The sequence below is a fragment of the Zingiber officinale genome, chromosome 1B (genome assembly GCF_018446385.1).
Source record: "Zingiber officinale cultivar Zhangliang chromosome 1B, Zo_v1.1, whole genome shotgun sequence".
In the NCBI taxonomy this organism is placed as follows: domain Eukaryota; kingdom Viridiplantae; phylum Streptophyta; class Magnoliopsida; order Zingiberales; family Zingiberaceae; genus Zingiber; species Zingiber officinale.
In genome coordinates, this window is record NC_055986.1 from 137,806,107 (window position 1) to 137,823,671 (window position 17,565).

Here is a 17,565-nt window from a genome sequence, read left to right on the forward strand (position 1 = left end):
GAGGGCGTCCTCTATGTGTTTGGCCTGAGCTCGATCCGCACGAAGTTTCCGTCCAGCCTAGGTATGCTCTTTCTTAGTCTATCATTTGAATCTAACTGATTTCTCTCTTTCTCTTGCAGCTCGAGTTACATTGCGAGCACGTCTGGCCGACAAATCCAAACTTATGGACGTAGAGATCAACACTGCGGCCGTAGTCGAGCTGGAGAGCCGAGGTTTACAGTTAGTCGACTCCCACGAGGATCCACTCGACGAAGAGGAGGAAGCTCAAGTGCTGGGTAGTGGCGCTGGAGGAAGCCAGACAGCCGCAAGTGATGCGGCGCCTGCAACAGAAGACCTTCCTCCCGCTCGTCCGTCGATGGTCCCTATCATAGTAGCCTCAGAGTCGGCTACCTCACGCGATCCCTTAGTGCAACGCAAGAGGTGCTGAGAAAAAAGAGATTCCTCCTGATCTGTGACGTCCGCCTTACAGACTTCAACACTGGTCGTCTCTCAGCCCCCTTCTAAGCGGGGAGAGACTTCTGCACCTGCTCCCAATCAGGGAGTTGCTCCGCTTCCTGCCTCCATGTCGTCCACTGGGAATCCTTGACTTCTCCCACTTTGTCGTCCATTGGGAACTTAATCTTCTGGCAATAGGTGGACACTACCGCTCGAAACTCATTGAGGGTCGATCGGCCTAATATAACGTTGTAGGTTGATGGCGCGTCTACCACAATGAAGTTTGTGGTCCTTGTTTTCTTCAGGGGCTCCTTGCCGAGTGAGATGGCCAACTTGGTCTGGCCGATGTGAAATCGTAGAGCTGGGTCGTCATCGGCAGCAATTCATTCTGGTCGATTTAAATTGATCAAATGTCTTCTTGTATATGATATTCACCGAGCTCCCTGTATCAACAAAAGTTCGATGGATTGTATAATTATCAATTACCGCTCGGATGATTAGTGCATCATCGTGAGGAATTTCCACTCCGTCTAAATCTCTAGGGTCGAAACTAATCTCGGACCTTTCAGCTCTTTCCTTGCTACAACCAACAGTGTGGATCTTGAGTCGCCGAGCATGCGACTTCCTTACTCGATTTGAATCTCCGCCGGTCAGACTGCCGGCGATCATCCCTATCTCTCTCCGAGCGGCCTTACTCCGGTTCTCTTCCTCCCAAGCCGAATATCTGTTCCGCTCGACAGAGACTCGGGCGTGACTTGGAGTGCTCCTACGCTGAAGCTGATGATGGTGTGGCTTGGCTGTTGTCTTTTCTTCTTCCCTTCGAACAATCGATCGACACCTTTGTCACTGATCAGGCAATGGGGATCGACAACAATATCCCCGTGAGGCCGACCTACTAGCTGCTAGGTCGTAGCAATCCCTGGTGTTGTGCGTCACCAACTGGTGGAAGGAGCGGAACATCGACGTCCATATCTTGCCTCTCGCAGCCTTTGGACGAGCGGCCGCCACATGCTACACTGCCTGTGTTCTGGGCTCGTTGTGTGGCGGGGCTCCAGAACGAGGCCCCTTGGGGGGTTAATGACTACTTGACTGACACCGTTCAAATGCTCCTGCGGGCTCAGCGGTCGTCTCCTTCTTCCTTGTCGCCTGGGTTTCTTCGACGTTAATGTATTCATTGGCCTTCTGTTGGAGATAACTGAAGTCCTTCAGCAGTCATCGAATGAGCGACCAGAAGAACTCTCCTTCGGTGAGCCCTTGGGTGAAGGCGTTCACCAACACGCCCGAGGAGACCGCCGAAATGTCCATCGATCACCACCTGATTGAAGTGCTGAATATGGGCCCTTAGTGCCTCTAGGGGCCCATGCTTTAACAAGAATATATTCACGCTCGTCTTTTGGTGGCAGTGACTACTAGCGAAGTGATGTAGGAAGGCCGCTCGGAAGTCTTTGAAGCTATGGATCGAGTTGTTTGGCAACCATTTGAACCACCGTTGCACCGATCCAAATAGCGTGGTGAGGAAGACTCGGCATTTCACCCCATCCATGTACTGGTGAAGGGTGGTCGTATTGTCAAACTTGGCCAAGTGGTTGTTGGGGTCAATCACTCCATTATATTCTCCGATCGTCAGTGAGGTGTAATGCTTTAGCACAGAGTCATTTAGAATCCCCTCCGAAAACTGTTAATTGACCCCGCTCGAGCGAATCGTCTTCCCGTAGCACTTTTCCCTTTCGTGCATCCCGAACGGGCGCATCATCCGAGGAAGATCCCCGGTCTCTGTCCGCTCAACCCTTCTCTTTTGATGACATTTTTGTCTTGGCTTCTTCACATTTAATGATAGATGAAGTGTTCTTTTTGCTTTCTCTTTCCCTTATTAATTATCTGCCTTTTCCTCTTTTATTATTTTAACGGTTCATTATTATGTGTACAATGACAACGTCATACCCTGAGCCGGACGGGTGGCCCGCTCGGCTCTCTCTCCTTGCTCGCTCGGCTAACTCTCCTACCGACCGGGCTAACCAGACACTGGTTCACCCAAAAGGCTGGTCGGACAGTGGTTCCTCCAATTGCCTGATGTAACCACTTCCCGCTCGGGTGCGGCAGAGCCCTGTTTTGTTGGCCGCCTTGACTTTGATCTACACCATAGTAATTGACTCTTGTCAGGTAGACTCCTCCTTACCGCCGCATCACCTATCATATAAAAATTATGAAATTGAACAAAAGCCAAGGGCTTGATGGCTTGCCTGAAGACAGTCCACAAAGGGCTGTCCTTCCTGTTCTTCCTGATTTAGTTTCATATTGGAATGTGTTAGGCTATCTATTGAGGTCATTTTTAAAAGCTTAATTATATTATAGTATCCTATCAGGACTTGAGCCTTGTAGGTTGTTTAAGCTTATCAGATTAACTAATTTTCCCCGCATAGAATTGGATCTTTTATTGTAATAATGTAAAGCTCCCAAACACTTTGTAATTCATATATTATAACACTTCATCAAGTCTGTGAAAAAGATACTGATTTAATGAGACAAGGAGTTGCATAATGCCTCTACAATTAATACTGAACGTGGGCTTTTTCTTTAAGTTTTTGTGACTAAATCTGGAAGTATTGGCCCTCCTGCTTCAAATACTGGAAGTATTTATTGTTTTCGTTCCTCTCTATTTCGTTCTACAAATCTAATCGTCAAATAGCTACTCAGATTGTTCACTCCCAGGCATCACTTCACGGGCACGTGACCCAAATACTCTTCTTGGCTCCTCCGCGATGCCAACCTAAAAATCAAGGATTCATTTGCCATGAATAACATATTCTTAATTTAATAATTCAATTTTCTCCAACTTTGATCTTTAGCAATGTATAAATTGATGGCATTGCCTAATATTTGTTGACAAATCATTCACACAATCTTTTCTTTGGACATCTTGGCATAAAATGAAGCAGATGGTTTTGCTAGGAGTCATTATAGGGTTACTGTCAACATTAGCGGCCATTACAAGTTATTGTAACATTAGCAAATGAAGTTTTAATTTAAAAAAAGTCAAGGCATACATTTTAATTTTAAAATTTATTTTCAATAATCTCTCACTCTCGTACTTATATTTTTACAGAACAAATGAAAAATCGTTTGTCGAATTTGAGTCTCTTGCAAGTAACCGATTTGTTGATCGGCGTGCGGCATTTGGGAGGCTAATTAATGGAGATATCCGCCATCAAGGTGGTGAGTTTGATTGAAATCATTAATGAATGCTTCATCAACTGGGTGGTGGTCGTCCAGTGTTGAGCACCGTCTATATAGGTCGTTTATGTGCGCCAATCCCAATGAGTTGCAAATGGCGTTCGACTTCTCTTCAGAGATCTTCGAAAAGTGACTTTTCATGATCTGATAATTTTAGGAAAGCAGATTTATTTCCTGGAAACCGACGACGATCAGGAATCAGGATTCAGGTATCCGTCTCCTCTCCATTTCTTCTCAGATCCAGTTCTCGCTTTGATTTACGCACCCAACTTCTAGTCGTCCTTCTGTAATCCGCAAAAAGGGCCATTCTCTTATAGATTTCAGCTGTTAACTTGTGAATCTGCACTCTGACATGCTCGTTTTTAGGGAAACAAAAATGACCTGACTCTTCGATATTGAGGTGGATCTGCTCCAGCAGTGTTGCTGTTCCCCTTTTCTTTTACCCTACCTTAAATCGTTTTTTTTTTTTTTTCATTTTTCTGCTTTTCGATTCGTAAAGATCACTTCTTGGGTTGCAGCAGTGTTCTTGTTATCCTAAAATAGTGGTAGTGGGATCTGAAGAGGCGGGGCAAACAAAAAAAAAACAAATTACGCAGTTCAATTTCATGGCGGGCTCAGATAAATTGGTGGTTCTGATCACCGGTTGCTCCGAGGGAGGCATCGGGTGCGCTCTCGCGAGAGCCTTCGCGGCGGAAGGGTGCGTTGTCGTCGCCACAAGCCGGTCTCTGAGTTCGATGAGGAGCCTTGCGGGCGACCCAAGGTTCTTCCTCCAGGAGCTTGATGTGGTCTCGGAGGAGAGCATTCGGAAAGCGGTCGCTAACGCCTTGGATGAGTTTGGCCAGATCGATGTGCTCGTGAACAACGCCGGGGTTCACCTGGTTGCGCCGCTCGCTGAGGTCCCCATGTTGTCGGTGGAGCATGTCTTCAATACGAACGTTTATGGTAATTTTCTAACTCTCCGCTTCAACTTTGGATTCATCTTAATTGTTAGGAGAAAATCTGCAGGGAGGTGAATTGATCGAGGGTCCTGTGGTCCCTCTGCTGTAGACCCTCGTAGTTCATTAATTTTGTGAAAACTATAAAGTAACGAGCATGGGTTTAGAATCAAATCAGAGGATGTGCAGGGAAACTAAGAACAAGCGGAATAAAGACGTACTATTGTTTCTGTATATACTAATATAATAATATTGTATGATTGATTTTAACAATTATGCGCTAAAAATTGTCTCCCGCTGAGAAGCAAATCATTGCAACATCTATCCATTTGAAGTTATGCATATATTAGGTGTTAAGATTGCTTGCGCAGGTTGAGAATAAATTCCAGCTAAATGATTCACTTCTCTTGCTCATCTTTGTTATTTATTTATGCCATAGAACATGGAAGTCTAAATTGTGTTATTTTGTTTGATTGTTGTCCATTAATTTGCACTAGTAATTAATTATCTTGACCACAGCAAAAGAAAATTCTGTCTGCTGCAGTGACTTTGTGGAAAAACTTTGGAATTAAAACCATAAATCATTTTCTCAGTGAGCTTAAAAATTTTAAGCAAATTAAACCAGTTGGGTTAGTAGTCTATTCTATGTTTCAGACTCCTAGTAACATGTTTCAATCCTTTCCTGATACTGCTTCATTTGCTACACTTGAGTGTTCATACAAACATGCTACATTCAACACTGACTCATTTTGATAAGAGAATCTCTGCATTAAAATGGTTCTTCACAGAGTTATAATTTGATTACCTTATTTTCATATTGTCTGCAGGCCCTATGAGGTTAATACAATCTGTAGTGCCTCACATGATCATTAGGAGAAAGGGTAAGATTGTCAATGTGGGAAGCATTACTGCTTTAGCCCCAGGACCATGGGCAGGAGTTTATTCTGCATCAAAGGCTGCACTTCATGCTTTGACGGATACCTTGAGGTCCATTTTTTTCCCTTTCATTTTTCTTCTCTAAGATAGAATTTCATAGATCACCATCTGGTTTCAATTCTTGGCCATCCTGATTCCTGAATATCTTTGTCACCTAATAATCTTCAGAATGGCATGTGTGACATGTACTAGAGGATGTTCAATGGATCTTCACTGGTAGGTAATTTGTTCTAAACTTGCTTATTTATTCAGCTAGTGTTTTGCCTTTTTGTTTACATCTTGCAGGTTGGAACTTAGGACCTTTGGCATCAGTGTGATTAGTGTAGCTCCTGGGGCTATCAGATCAAATCTGGGAAATTCTTCGGAAGCTACTTACAACGAAATGCCAGAGTGGAAGTTCTACAAACCCTTTGAGGCGTCAATTCGTGCAAGAACGGTCATATCCCAGGGCCCCAAGGCAACGCCATCAGAGGAGTTTGCAAAGAAGACAGTTGCTGCAGTGCTCAAGAAGGAACCACCAGCTTGGTTCTCGTATGGGCAACTTTCCACTATTTTGGCTATTTTCTATTACCTTCCATTGTCAATCAGAGATTACATCTATAGGTTGGCGCTTAAGTGTTAAATTCCTCAGACAGTTTTATGAGCAAATGAAATACGATTGTGATGTAGGATGATGGTATTACCATGTCCATACCTACCAAATTGCCAGTTGCCTCCTGGTTCAAGGCTTTAAGCAAAATGCTTATTTCCTGACTGCCTTGATAAGTCACTAATTATCGGTTTGTTGAGTAAGAAACAAGCATCTGGCATTGGCCCTGAAAAAAATAAAATTTCAGTTTCTTTTAGGTAACATTTAATATAGTGAATTTTACTTTTACTTCCAAAGTTTAATTTATTTTGCAAAATATTTCTAGTTCTGTCATATATCTTGTGTTTGCAAAATAATTTTCAAAATCTCAAACTACTTGGATTGCATGACCAATAAACTGTCAAATACCTTATGACGTTTAGTCGTTATAACAATTTCAAGTTGCATCAAAGTTCCTCACAAAGTCAAAACAATTAAGGGCTCAGCATCTTGTCCTATTGGATCTTCAAATAAACATCCCCAATCAGAAAACACATACCCAAACAATCCAGTGACCGTGTTTTTGTATTGAAACCTTTTTCTCCAACTAAAGCCAGCCACCTTCCTTGGTCCTGAACAGTATATTAACATGCAACCTCCATACAAGCTTGACATCGACGGTCCATATAAATTTTGAAATCTACACTTAACTTCCATATCTAACTGGGTAGCTGAGGCTGCTTAACGTCGTGAGAAAACACCCGAAACATTCTATTCTGGCATAATTATTGCCACGGAAACATTTTCAATGCTAGTGTAGCAAAAAAACATCCACATTCTGGTTTGATAAATTAGTGTGATAGTTAGGTGTGTACATCACAAGGGATTCAGCGTCCCTTATTACTATGTTTAAGAATGGTAAAATGGCATTCCAGGTGGTTGCAGTGGCCTATAATTTGGAGGTGCTGGGTGCTGTTGAAAGGTAAACTGAGGTGGTTGTTGATTCATGGGCAACGGCTGGTTCATGGTCAAGGGCATTGGAGGAGGCGGTGGTGGTTGCATCATAGCCATTGGCTGTTGCTGCTGTGGCAATGGAGATGGTCTTGCTAGATTTATTATCTGAGGTGATGGTGGTGGTGGAGTTAAGGCGTTAAAAGTGTATGGTAGGCCAATCATTACACCACCAGAAGGCTGAAGGTACTGTTGTGTGGAAACTGGGTACATGTTGAATTGTGTCTGGGATGCTGAAGGTTGGCTTTGAACGTGACCCTGCTGCACCAAGACAGCTTGAGGCTGATGCTGTGTGGAAACGACAATCGGCTGAAGGGGAATTAAAGCTGATGCAGTGGTATCAGAGATTGGCGAGGGCTTCTCCGCCGCCATCCTTCTATCAGGCGGGGTTATGGAATAAGAATTAGATGGATTACTTGATGTCGCAAGGCCTACATTCTTTGCAGCCTCAGCAGCAAAGGTGGAGAGAACTGATGTCATTATTTGCTGGGAATGAGTGGAGGCTGCAAGCTTATCAGCCACCTCAGCAGCAATAGCAGCAGCAGTCTTTTTTTGGCCTTTGGTTGAGGGTCCATTTGAGTCAGCCAAGAGTGGCTCATTGTTGAGCCGCCTCTGCATGTTGGCAGCCACTTCAACCATAGCTTGTGCCAGCTGCCATTTTGCAATTCTTTGTATCAGAGCAAAAAAAGAATAGTGGAAGTATGCAATTTTTCTAGAAGATGATAACTAGTCACTGTAACTCTGTATGTTCAATCAAAATTGATACCTGTAATTGGGTGCGGGCATTCTCCAATTCCGATTCCTGAACCAACCCACAGCGAGCAAATGTCACAATGAAAAGCAAATGCAAATTACCTTTTCTGATTAGAGTCATTAGGCATCTTGAATTGTAATTCAAATTCCCAACAAACCTGTTCCCATATTGCTTCCTTTAATTGAGCCACAAGAGCTGCACGAGTTGTTTCAACTAATTTGAGCTTCTCTATTGACTCCTTCAGAGCTATCTCTTGCACCTGCAGCTCTGCTGCCAATTTCTCCTTGCGGGGATCTTCATCTGAGAAAATGAATATTATCGATTAAATAAGTTCAAAGCAATAGCAAAGCTAAGAATTCAGCAAGAAGGAACAGAAAATTTGCTTCGGTCCCTTATTTACCATGGGCACATGCATGTTCAACATCCTTTTCCAATCTCCCTACATGACGGATAGCAGCTTTACATTTGTTCAATTCAGACTCCTCCTCGGGGTGTTCATTGAGCACACTGTGCATAGCAGAGACGATTTTTTCTGCTGTTCCTCCTATTGATAATTTCTGGTTTTGCAAATCTTTAAAATTTAGCCATTTAATTCTGAATTTGGTCCCTGAAAACATAAATGCTTAACAAAGAATGGGATATAAAGGACTATTGTCTTACTATTCTCATTGAACGGGAATCTCTCCTTAAGATTCTGACAGAACTACGTGACCGTTTTTTGTTCAAATCCAATGAAGGAGGAGGTTCACTCCCAAGCATCACTTCTTTCAGGTCACGGGCACGTGACCCAAATACTCTCCTTTGCTCCCAGATGCCAACCTAAAAAATCAAGGATACATTTGCCATGAATAACATATTCTTAATTTAATAATTGAATTTACTCCAACTTTGATCTTTAGCAATGTATAAATTGATGACATTGCCTAATATGTGTTGACAAATCATTCACACAATCTTTTCTTTTGACATCTTAGCATAAAATGAAGCAGTTGGTTTTGCTAAGAGTCATTACAAGTATACTGTCAACATTACAAGGGAGCTATTAACAGCCAACACAGGTTATTATAACATTAGAAAGTGAGGTTTTAGAAAGTCAAGGCGTAACATATTTGTTTTAAAAAAAAAAAAGGCCCTAGCATTGCGGGCTTTTGGAAAAGCAATTCAAATGAAGTACATAACAGGGACATCCTTGGCTGCTAGTACAATCAATGTAAAATCATTCATAGTTGTAAAGCTCATGGGTGGTTTGAACCAACAAAAATAAATGGGTTCATAGAGACAAATCAATGATTCATAATTAAATACATAACTAGCTGAGTAAATGCAACTAACTGGAAAGTTGGCTCAAAGACTAATTTCTTTGTTCCAATCCTAGTCAGGCCAGGTGCAATTAACTTCATTGATATAATATTTTTTTTCACTAAGCTATTAAATATTGTTACAGCATATGCTTTAAAGTTCTCCATTGGGAGGAATTGTTCAGGAGACAATATAACTTTGAGTACACAGGAAGATGAGACACAGAAGAATCACCTCAATGACAATTCAAAAAGTTCTTTTGCAGGAAGACAGACACCATTGATGAGAAATTGTTGTTAGCATTAAACAAGCCAAAAAGTTACTTAAAGTTCTGCAACTAGCATTTTCACAAGCATGATCAAAAGGTATGAACACAAATAGGTGGAGATGAAGAGTGACTTAATTAGCTAAATCTACAAAGATTTTAAATAAATTACTCAAAGGGTTTTCGTTTTAATTAAATAGGGATCCACTTTGAACATGATAATAGCATTACTCTAACTACCAAGGATTTCAAATGCATTACTCAAAGTATCCAATTTTCTCATTTGAATCAATGCTACACATGTCAATTTTAAAATAAATGTAAGCAAGCTAGTTATCAAGGAACCTATTTTGCTTCAAATTTAATCTGCTATGCTGATGGAAAAATAATTACGAATGAAGTAGGAACTGGAAACACTACATTTGCAGAATTAAAAAAAGAAAAACAACAACTCACCAACCGGGACACAACATTCTTTCCATGCTCATCACCATTCTCAAGAACATCCTTAAGTGCTGCTGGAAGGACCTTCCAGAATTCACTAACAAACTCAGTTCCAGTTCGTTTGCTATTCTGCAATATGTCGTTGGCTAGATACAGAAAAGGCACCTTCTGTTCCTTTTGTGAGCTATGGAATTGTTTATCCCAGGTTTGAGTTACCTGTTCTGCATTCTTACGGTGGAAAATACACCAATGTGACAAAGCTGTAGATTAATAAAGTCAAGGATTTGAATTCTAGAACAGAACAATCGAAGAGGATAAATTCCATAAAAACGAAAAAAAAGGAACAACCATACGATGCTTAAAAGGAAAAAGGATTAATTCCACAAAAAAAAAAAAAAGAAGGATCTAGCAGTTTTGAATAAGGTCTAATATAGTACCAAAAGAAGCATACGAATGAAATCAATTAAAGAGGATACTCTCGATGCATTGCTGAGTGCTGTTGAGCTTAGACAGCTTATCCGCTAGTATCTGCTCATTGAAAACACTATTCATCCCAGAGAAGGATGAGGCAAGCTGGCCGCTTCGTTAATTCCCACCACAGGAAAACCCTCAAAACACTTTCGAACGCTGAAACCCTAGACGTAGTGGTAAAGTGAGCGCGAACACAGGGACAAGATTTCACCTTTATGCCTCCCGACAGAACAAATTCACCAAATTTTATTTCGCAAAAAGAAGCCCGATTGATCTCCCAAGCAAGCTCGCTTCAGGAACTCGAACGAAGCGAACACGAGTAGGAGAAAAAAGTAAGCACTAGGCCTAGGGCGGATCGAATGAGGGCCTGCCACCGCTGCCGGAAATGGTTCGGATATAGAACGAGGCGGAAATGGTTCGTGGCTAGGGTTTGAGGGTTTTCCTTTGATCTTCGCTTTCTCCCTCAGCTCTCGGTCTCCGGATTTGATGAAACGGGATCGCGAGTATAACATGCAACGTTACGCGAACGCTACATGTCATAGAATATAACGGTTTTTTCAAAGATGACGGTGAGTTTGTTAACCTCAGATCGTTTTTGTTAGAAAATCATTTTTTTTAAAAAAAAACGCAATTTGTTTAACATTTATCAATTCTCTATTCCGATTAATTCATCAAGTTATTGAAAAAAAATAAATTTTTTTGCATAAATTCTTCGGGATGAAAAAGAAGTACAAAAATATAAAGAAAAAATAAAAAAAAATCCCCTTTATAAGAAGTAAGATAATGTAAATTAAAATAGTCCAAGTTTTAAAAGTATTTTATAAATCATTCAATTTAATACAAACATAAGAGAGAAAATTTTGAATAATCACTCAAATTTGACATATTTATAATTAAATCTTTATTTTTATTTTAACATTTAAAATTATGGATAAAATTGAAAAAGCGCCTTTTATTTTTCTCATTCACAAATACTTTTTTTAGAGCACTACTATAGTAATTTTAATTAAAATTACTGCATCAAACTAAAAATATTTTAATTAATTTTATTTAAAATTACTTTTATATTAATTAAAACTACTCAAATATTGACTCAAAATTAATTTGTCTTAGTCATAAGTAATCAAATATTATTATTATTATTATTAAATTTGGTGAAAATCTAAAATTAAATTACGTTAATATTTTTATTTTTTTCTCACTGAAAAGAAATTTAAAATTTATTAGTAATTTTCAGTAGTTGTTTTTATATAAAATATATACATTATCCTAATTTTCTTTAGGACTGACATTAAAAAAACATATATTTCTCAATCATTTAGCTAAGATCAGTTGTAATATATAGTCTTATCAATTTAATATATGATATAAAAAAATTAAATTTATTTTTTACGAAAAATAATCTGTTATAATAATTTACTATTGAAGTTATCGAGTATAATCCTCACATTGCACTACTATATGATTCTAACACATCCTTACCAAGTCAAATCTACTCTTATTAAGTTCAATTTATAAACATATAATATTAATTTCAATTTATAAACATATAATATTAATTTATACATATTCATGTATTGTATTATATATAAATGCACAATGGCTAGTAATATTATAACAATGTTAGTCACCAAAACTATTGCAACACCCTATATTAATCAAAAACTTTGTAAAAAACTAAAGATATTACTTAATAAATAATCCGGCCTGTGCTCTTTTAATGTTAATAAAAATAATGGATGTTTTCATTAAAAATAAAATTAATGGATGCCTTTTAATATTTATCCTAAAATTATTATATTTGTATTTTAATAATAATCAGAGGATAATGGTAATTTAAATTAAAAGTTAGTATATTTTCCAATTTAAATTGTTTATTTTAGAGTTATGTCTCCAATAAACTATTATTCACCTATTATTCAGGTGTTTGTACTAGACACTCCCAGATGCCTTCGAGTTATGAACCGTTTACTAAGAGGGCTTCCTGATTTATTATAATAACAAGTGAAAATTTTTTATAGGACTCAATCGATCACCCAGAATTATTGGGCTAGATCCATAAAGTCAACTAATTCCTCTTTGATATCGAGCAAATTGCACTTTGCATCGTACCTATGGTTAAATTTTTTCATCGCCAAGCAATAAAACCTATTCAATACAAAGGTATATCAGCCTATGCAATCATGTTCTGATATAAAAAATGTACATGCTTATTTGTTTAAGTTTGCTTTCTTGAGTAAATTCAATGACCATCCAAAAACTAAAACAAGAGTACATCTGCCTTTCATGTTATCAAGTATTGCATCATAATAAACATAAAGCTATCTACAGGAGGATGCATATCAAGTTCAGCTGTGCTATAGTCTACCATTCAAGGATGAAAGATAAATCTTAACCTCCTATTGAGCGCGTTATATTTTACATCTTAAGCAAAATTGATTATGCTTACCTTATTATTGAGATTGACAACGGTAGAAGCTTCATACCATTTGGTGGGGGGAAGAAGTTGTGCCCTGGATTGTCCTGGATCTGAGATTGCAAAGTAAAATTTATAGGACAATAAAATTCTCTAAAGATAATCTAGTGGAATGATGCAGTTGCTCATTCATCTTAAAAGATGTCACTTTTATCAAAGTATTCAAGGCACTCCAACCAAACAGATTAGACATACAAGCATCAGAGTGGAAATTCATGGGAGTAACCCAATAGAAAGTTTGAATACATCAATGACATAAGAAAACAATTGATTGGTGAATCTTCTGATAACAGATTTTACAAGAGGATGAAAAACACTAGGCTGCAAACAAGAGCCTGGAAAAAAGTTATCAAATTGCAAAGAGCCTAGAGGTTTGCATTTTTTTTTCCAACTTATTGTGAATACTGAAACCTAACGTCAATACCATTATCATTCCACGTCCACAGAATCCATAAACATATTAAACGGCAATCCTTGCTCTACCCTTTGCGATCCTCCGAGCAATTACCTTACGCCCTCCCTTGGTTGCCTTTCTGAGAATAAAACCAGTGCCAAGTAATAAATAAAATGTCATATAAACAGAATGAAAATCATCAAAAAGTGATGGCAGTCAGAATTGAGTGAGCTAATTGATTAAAACATATGCAGAGCTATCACATCACTAATGAAAAAGTGATTTACAGTGTATAGTTGCATTTAGGCAACCGAAGGTCTAAAGCACCTATCTCTTTCACCGATTTTTCCCCAGCATTCTTTTGACAGTTAGATTAATTCTTAACAAACCAACTGAAAGATAAAAAGAAAAGCTAACTAAATTGACACAGTGTAAAAAACTGCACATCAAGATCCATGCAAGGATCATATACAAAGAGTAGAACTAAAAACGTAATGCACTAGGGACAAAAACAAAAGATTCAAACATAAGAATGCAATGTGTTTGGTGTGCTTTGTTGCAAGAAAAAATAAATCATCAGTGTATCCAGAGAGAGAGAGAGAGACCGTGCACGGTAACCATGAGCCCTCTTCCGCTTAATGTGGCTTGGCTGGTAAGTTCTCTTTGGAAGAAGTTGCATGGGCTCCTTTGTTCCATCATCAATTCCTATAGTAGACACAAGAATAAGCAAGTCTTCCAAAAATACATCAAGAAAGCTCACATTCACAAGTAGACATAATAAGTGCAAAGTCATAATACCTGACTATAGAATGCCAAAGGCACAATTCTCATGAAACAGCAAATTGTTTGCATCAAGTAAATGGTAAACTAAACCTATAAAAGGTTTGGTTAAGGACCTTAAGGCCAATTTTACCTTTTTATTTGTGATTTTGATTTCTTTTGCTTACATTAACTAGTGTGAAACTTCAAATAAAGATTCATTTAAATTTAATTTGGTGTTTTTATACTTTTCTTCATAATAGCCTACCACCGCGTGGTCTACACCGATATTTGCTGTCTTATTAACTCCTCCAGTTCCGGAAATTGCGGGATTGGAGAAGAACGTATATTTTCATCAATTATGGGTTTTTTTGCCCTTCAGATTCTTGACCTTGTGTGAGTATAAGATGCGCTTTTGGTTTAAGTACAAACTGGATATATTGATAGTGATCTTGCACATGAAAAATCATCTTATGAAATATGCCTACCAAGAAAAAACAATCAGCAGCATCAATGATGCTGAAAGGATTAATAAAAGAGCAACCAATGAGTTTTTCGATACTAAGTTGATATTATCGAGTCACTCAGACCAGTTAGATTATACTACAAAGAAAAGAATTACTGTGCAAACGTGTCAATTTTTTCTTAGACAAATCCTTCTTAACTTAAAAAAAATTGCAAAAGATGAGAAGAATTAACCTATTTGATCAGTTTTCCCATACGAGACTGCTCACCTTCGTCAATGAAGAAGCGAAGTGACGGCAGGCCACAGGGGAACAACATCTCCTGAGAGGAAGCAAGAATGTTTTGTGTCCCATTGACTCCTCCGTTCCTGCCTGTTGACGGCGGAGGGAAAGCGGCTACTAAGTTCGCAGGAGAACATGAAGAGCGAAGGATCGGAGGCAGATCGGGAAGAAGGGGAACACAGATTTGCTTAGAGGAATTGGCTACGAAGAGGCGACTGAAGAGCGAAGCTCCGGCGCGAGCTAGGGTTTTAGACGACATTGTTTGATCTCAAAAACTTGATTTTTTTTCTTTTCCCCCTACTGGTAGTCTGCCGATGCACCGCTGCAGGTTAATGTTAATTGGGCCGCGTTGATAAGACCAATAGACCCGTAGTTTCTGAATAAAGCATAAAAGAACATAAAGAGTGCCCAAGGAGTATCTTTTTAATCTATCATTAAAATATCTCATTTCTTATATTTACCGAATTTGATACATAAATTTATATTTTAAAATTTTAAAAATAAACAAATAACAAAAAAGAATATACAAAATTATAAAATAATATAAATTTAAATGAAATAAATGTTATCATAAATGTTTAAAATTGTTGTATAAATTAAAAATATTAAATTAAAATGTTAAAAATATATAAATTTTAAATTATATTTAAAAAATGATAAATTAGAAAAAAATCTCTAATCATAATGTTAACTTTGAATGTTAAAAAATATAAATTTTAAATTATATTAAAAAAATAATAAATTAGAGAAAAATCTTTAATCATAATGTTAACTTTGCATGTAATCCTCATATGTCCAAAAACTTTGTTTTCACTCTCTGCATATAAAGTTTTATTTGTTTCAACTCTCTCATGCAAATATTATTACCTAATTGTCCTTCAAATTTTTTAGGTACAAAAAATTCAAAAATGAGTATAATTCTTCTTAAATTCAGCACTTTAAATTAGAATCGAGTATATTTTCTATCGAAATTGTCCCTCATATTTTTTAGGTACAAAAAGTCTAAAAATAGATATAATTCCTATTAAATTCAGCACTTAAAACTAGAATAGAGTATATTTCTATCAAATTGAGCACGACTTTCTAATTAGCCCTCAAATTTTTTAGGTATAAAAAATCCAAAAATGAGTATAATTACTCTTAAATTCAGCACTTTAAATTAGAACGAGTATATTTTCTATCAAAATTGCTCTTCATATTTTTAAGTATAAAAAATATAAAAATGAGTATAATTCTTATTAAATTCAACACTTTAAACTAGAATCGAATATATTTTTTATCAAATTGAGCACAACTTTTTTTCCTACTTAAGATAATTCCTCCTAAATTCATCATCATTTAAAGAAAATCCAGTATATTTTCCATCCAATTGAGCACAATTTAAAGAAAATTTAGTATATTTTTCATTAAAGTGAGGTGAAAAAAGAGTTTGTTGAATTTGATAGAAAATATATTAGATTCTAATTTAATATGCTGAATCTAAGAAAAATTATACTTATTTTTGGACTTTTTATACCTAAAAATATCAGGGGTAATTAGGTAAATTAATGTCTATTATATTTGACTGTGAATGAAAACAAATATTCACATTATTCACTGTGAATGTCCATTTTTGGACTTTTTCCCTCTACTACCTTTATTGATCAAATGTTAGAATGATTGACCAAATATTCACATTACTGCCATCTAGATGGATATTTGGGATTCTATCAAATTTCAATTCACCCAAGTGACCGAGAGAAGACTACATTCACTTGCCTATATGGGACATTTACTTATACAACTATGCTCTTTGACCTTTGCAATGCTTCAGTTATTTTCCAATGATGTATGATTACTATTTTCTCGAACTTCATCGAGGATATAATGGAGGTTTTTCTGGATGATTTTTCCATATGTGGTACCAGTTTCAATTCATGTTTGGCAATCTTTCTAAAGTATTGCAGAAATGTGAAGCTGTTAACTTGGTCTTCAATTGAGAGAAATGTCATGTTATAGTCAGAAGGGATAGTTTGGGACACATGATTTATTGCGATCCTAATTATGAGAAATGTCATGTTATTGCGATCCTAAATATGCTCTAATACATATGCAATGTTTGATCAACTGGTAGTTGGTATTGAGAAATGTTGTTGATAGGAACTTGCAAATTATAGTTAGTTTAGTGAGAGTGATAGCACAGATGCTTACTAAAATTTTGCATGTTCATCTTATCACATCTTTTGGTAAAATATCATATATTCAGACTTGGATTCAAGAATTACAGGTATGAATTTACATCCTACGTGATTGTTTCTGAGATTTTTACACATGAACAATAGAAGCAATAGTGGTAAACACTTTGGTGTTTGTGTCGGGTGATCTGGCACAAGTCTAGAATGGTATTTGAAGACTTAGCAGAGTGTCTAATAGTACTTTAACAATTAGCGTTCAACTTTCCTTGGCTTTGATATGCTAAAAAGAAATAGTTTAAATGTGAAGTCTGCAAATCTGCAGCATAATACAATTGCACCGTTTGATGATTTGTGACACATGTACTAAAAATTAAAACACGTATGCCAATCCTAGTGTCTGGAGGGTGTCTAGGATCAATAAGAAAGGAAGATCAAATTTGGAGAAGGAATTTAGTGCACAAGTGCTACACTACTTTACTTCAGAGGTATTCAGTATTTGCAGAATCAAAGTTTCTCTTGTTCTCTTCTTATGCATGTGGAGTTTAGATGCTATTCATTAGAATTGTTGATATTTGGACCTGCTTTCACAGCATTTGATTTTTTTTTTCCAATTTGCAGGGAGAATGACTAACATAACAGTACAACAAAGCACCTAAGGTGAAACATA

The 17,565-nt window shown here is 37.4% G+C and overlaps 3 protein-coding genes across 8 annotated transcripts; 1 reads left to right on the forward strand and 2 right to left on the reverse strand.

Moving 5' to 3' along the window:
- Positions 1-3,488: 3,488 nt before the first annotated feature.
- On the forward strand, positions 3,489-6,291 carry LOC121981704 (short-chain dehydrogenase RED1-like). 5 transcript variants are annotated; one of them, XM_042534397.1, is made up of 5 exons: positions 3,563-3,875; positions 4,033-4,066; positions 4,185-4,608; positions 5,429-5,588; positions 5,823-6,291. In XM_042534397.1, exons 3-5 carry the CDS (start codon positions 4,272-4,274, stop codon positions 6,157-6,159), a joined length of 834 nt encoding a protein of 277 aa, XP_042390331.1. In that variant the 5' UTR covers positions 3,563-3,875; positions 4,033-4,066; positions 4,185-4,271; the 3' UTR covers positions 6,160-6,291. The 5 variants fall into 5 exon arrangements, with proteins under 5 accessions (XP_042390295.1, XP_042390331.1, XP_042390323.1 ...); XM_042534389.1 differs by having other exon boundaries at positions 4,188-4,608; XM_042534361.1 differs by having other exon boundaries at positions 3,489-3,875; positions 4,033-4,608.
- Positions 6,292-6,874: 583 nt separating this feature from the next.
- On the reverse strand, positions 6,875-10,853 carry LOC121981725 (regulation of nuclear pre-mRNA domain-containing protein 1B-like). Of its 2 annotated transcripts, XM_042534418.1 has the most exons (8): positions 10,355-10,853; positions 10,044-10,138; positions 9,891-9,962; positions 8,531-8,689; positions 8,271-8,427; positions 8,028-8,170; positions 7,883-7,918; positions 6,875-7,767 (listed from the first exon to the last, which is right to left on the reverse strand). In XM_042534418.1, the coding sequence occupies exons 1-8, from the start codon at positions 10,428-10,430 to the stop codon at positions 7,015-7,017; spliced, it is 1,491 nt and encodes a 496-aa protein (XP_042390352.1). In that variant the 5' UTR covers positions 10,431-10,853; the 3' UTR covers positions 6,875-7,014. The 2 variants fall into 2 exon arrangements, with proteins under 2 accessions (XP_042390352.1, XP_042390344.1); XM_042534410.1 differs by having other exon boundaries at positions 9,891-10,138; positions 10,355-10,851.
- Positions 10,854-13,010: 2,157 nt separating this feature from the next.
- On the reverse strand, positions 13,011-15,074 carry LOC122002452. The gene is made up of 3 exons (XM_042557667.1): positions 14,713-15,074; positions 13,825-13,924; positions 13,011-13,358 (listed from the first exon to the last, which is right to left on the reverse strand). The coding sequence occupies exons 1-3, from the start codon at positions 14,981-14,983 to the stop codon at positions 13,286-13,288; spliced, it is 444 nt and encodes a 147-aa protein (XP_042413601.1). The 5' UTR covers positions 14,984-15,074; the 3' UTR covers positions 13,011-13,285.
- Positions 15,075-17,565: the final 2,491 nt, after the last annotated feature.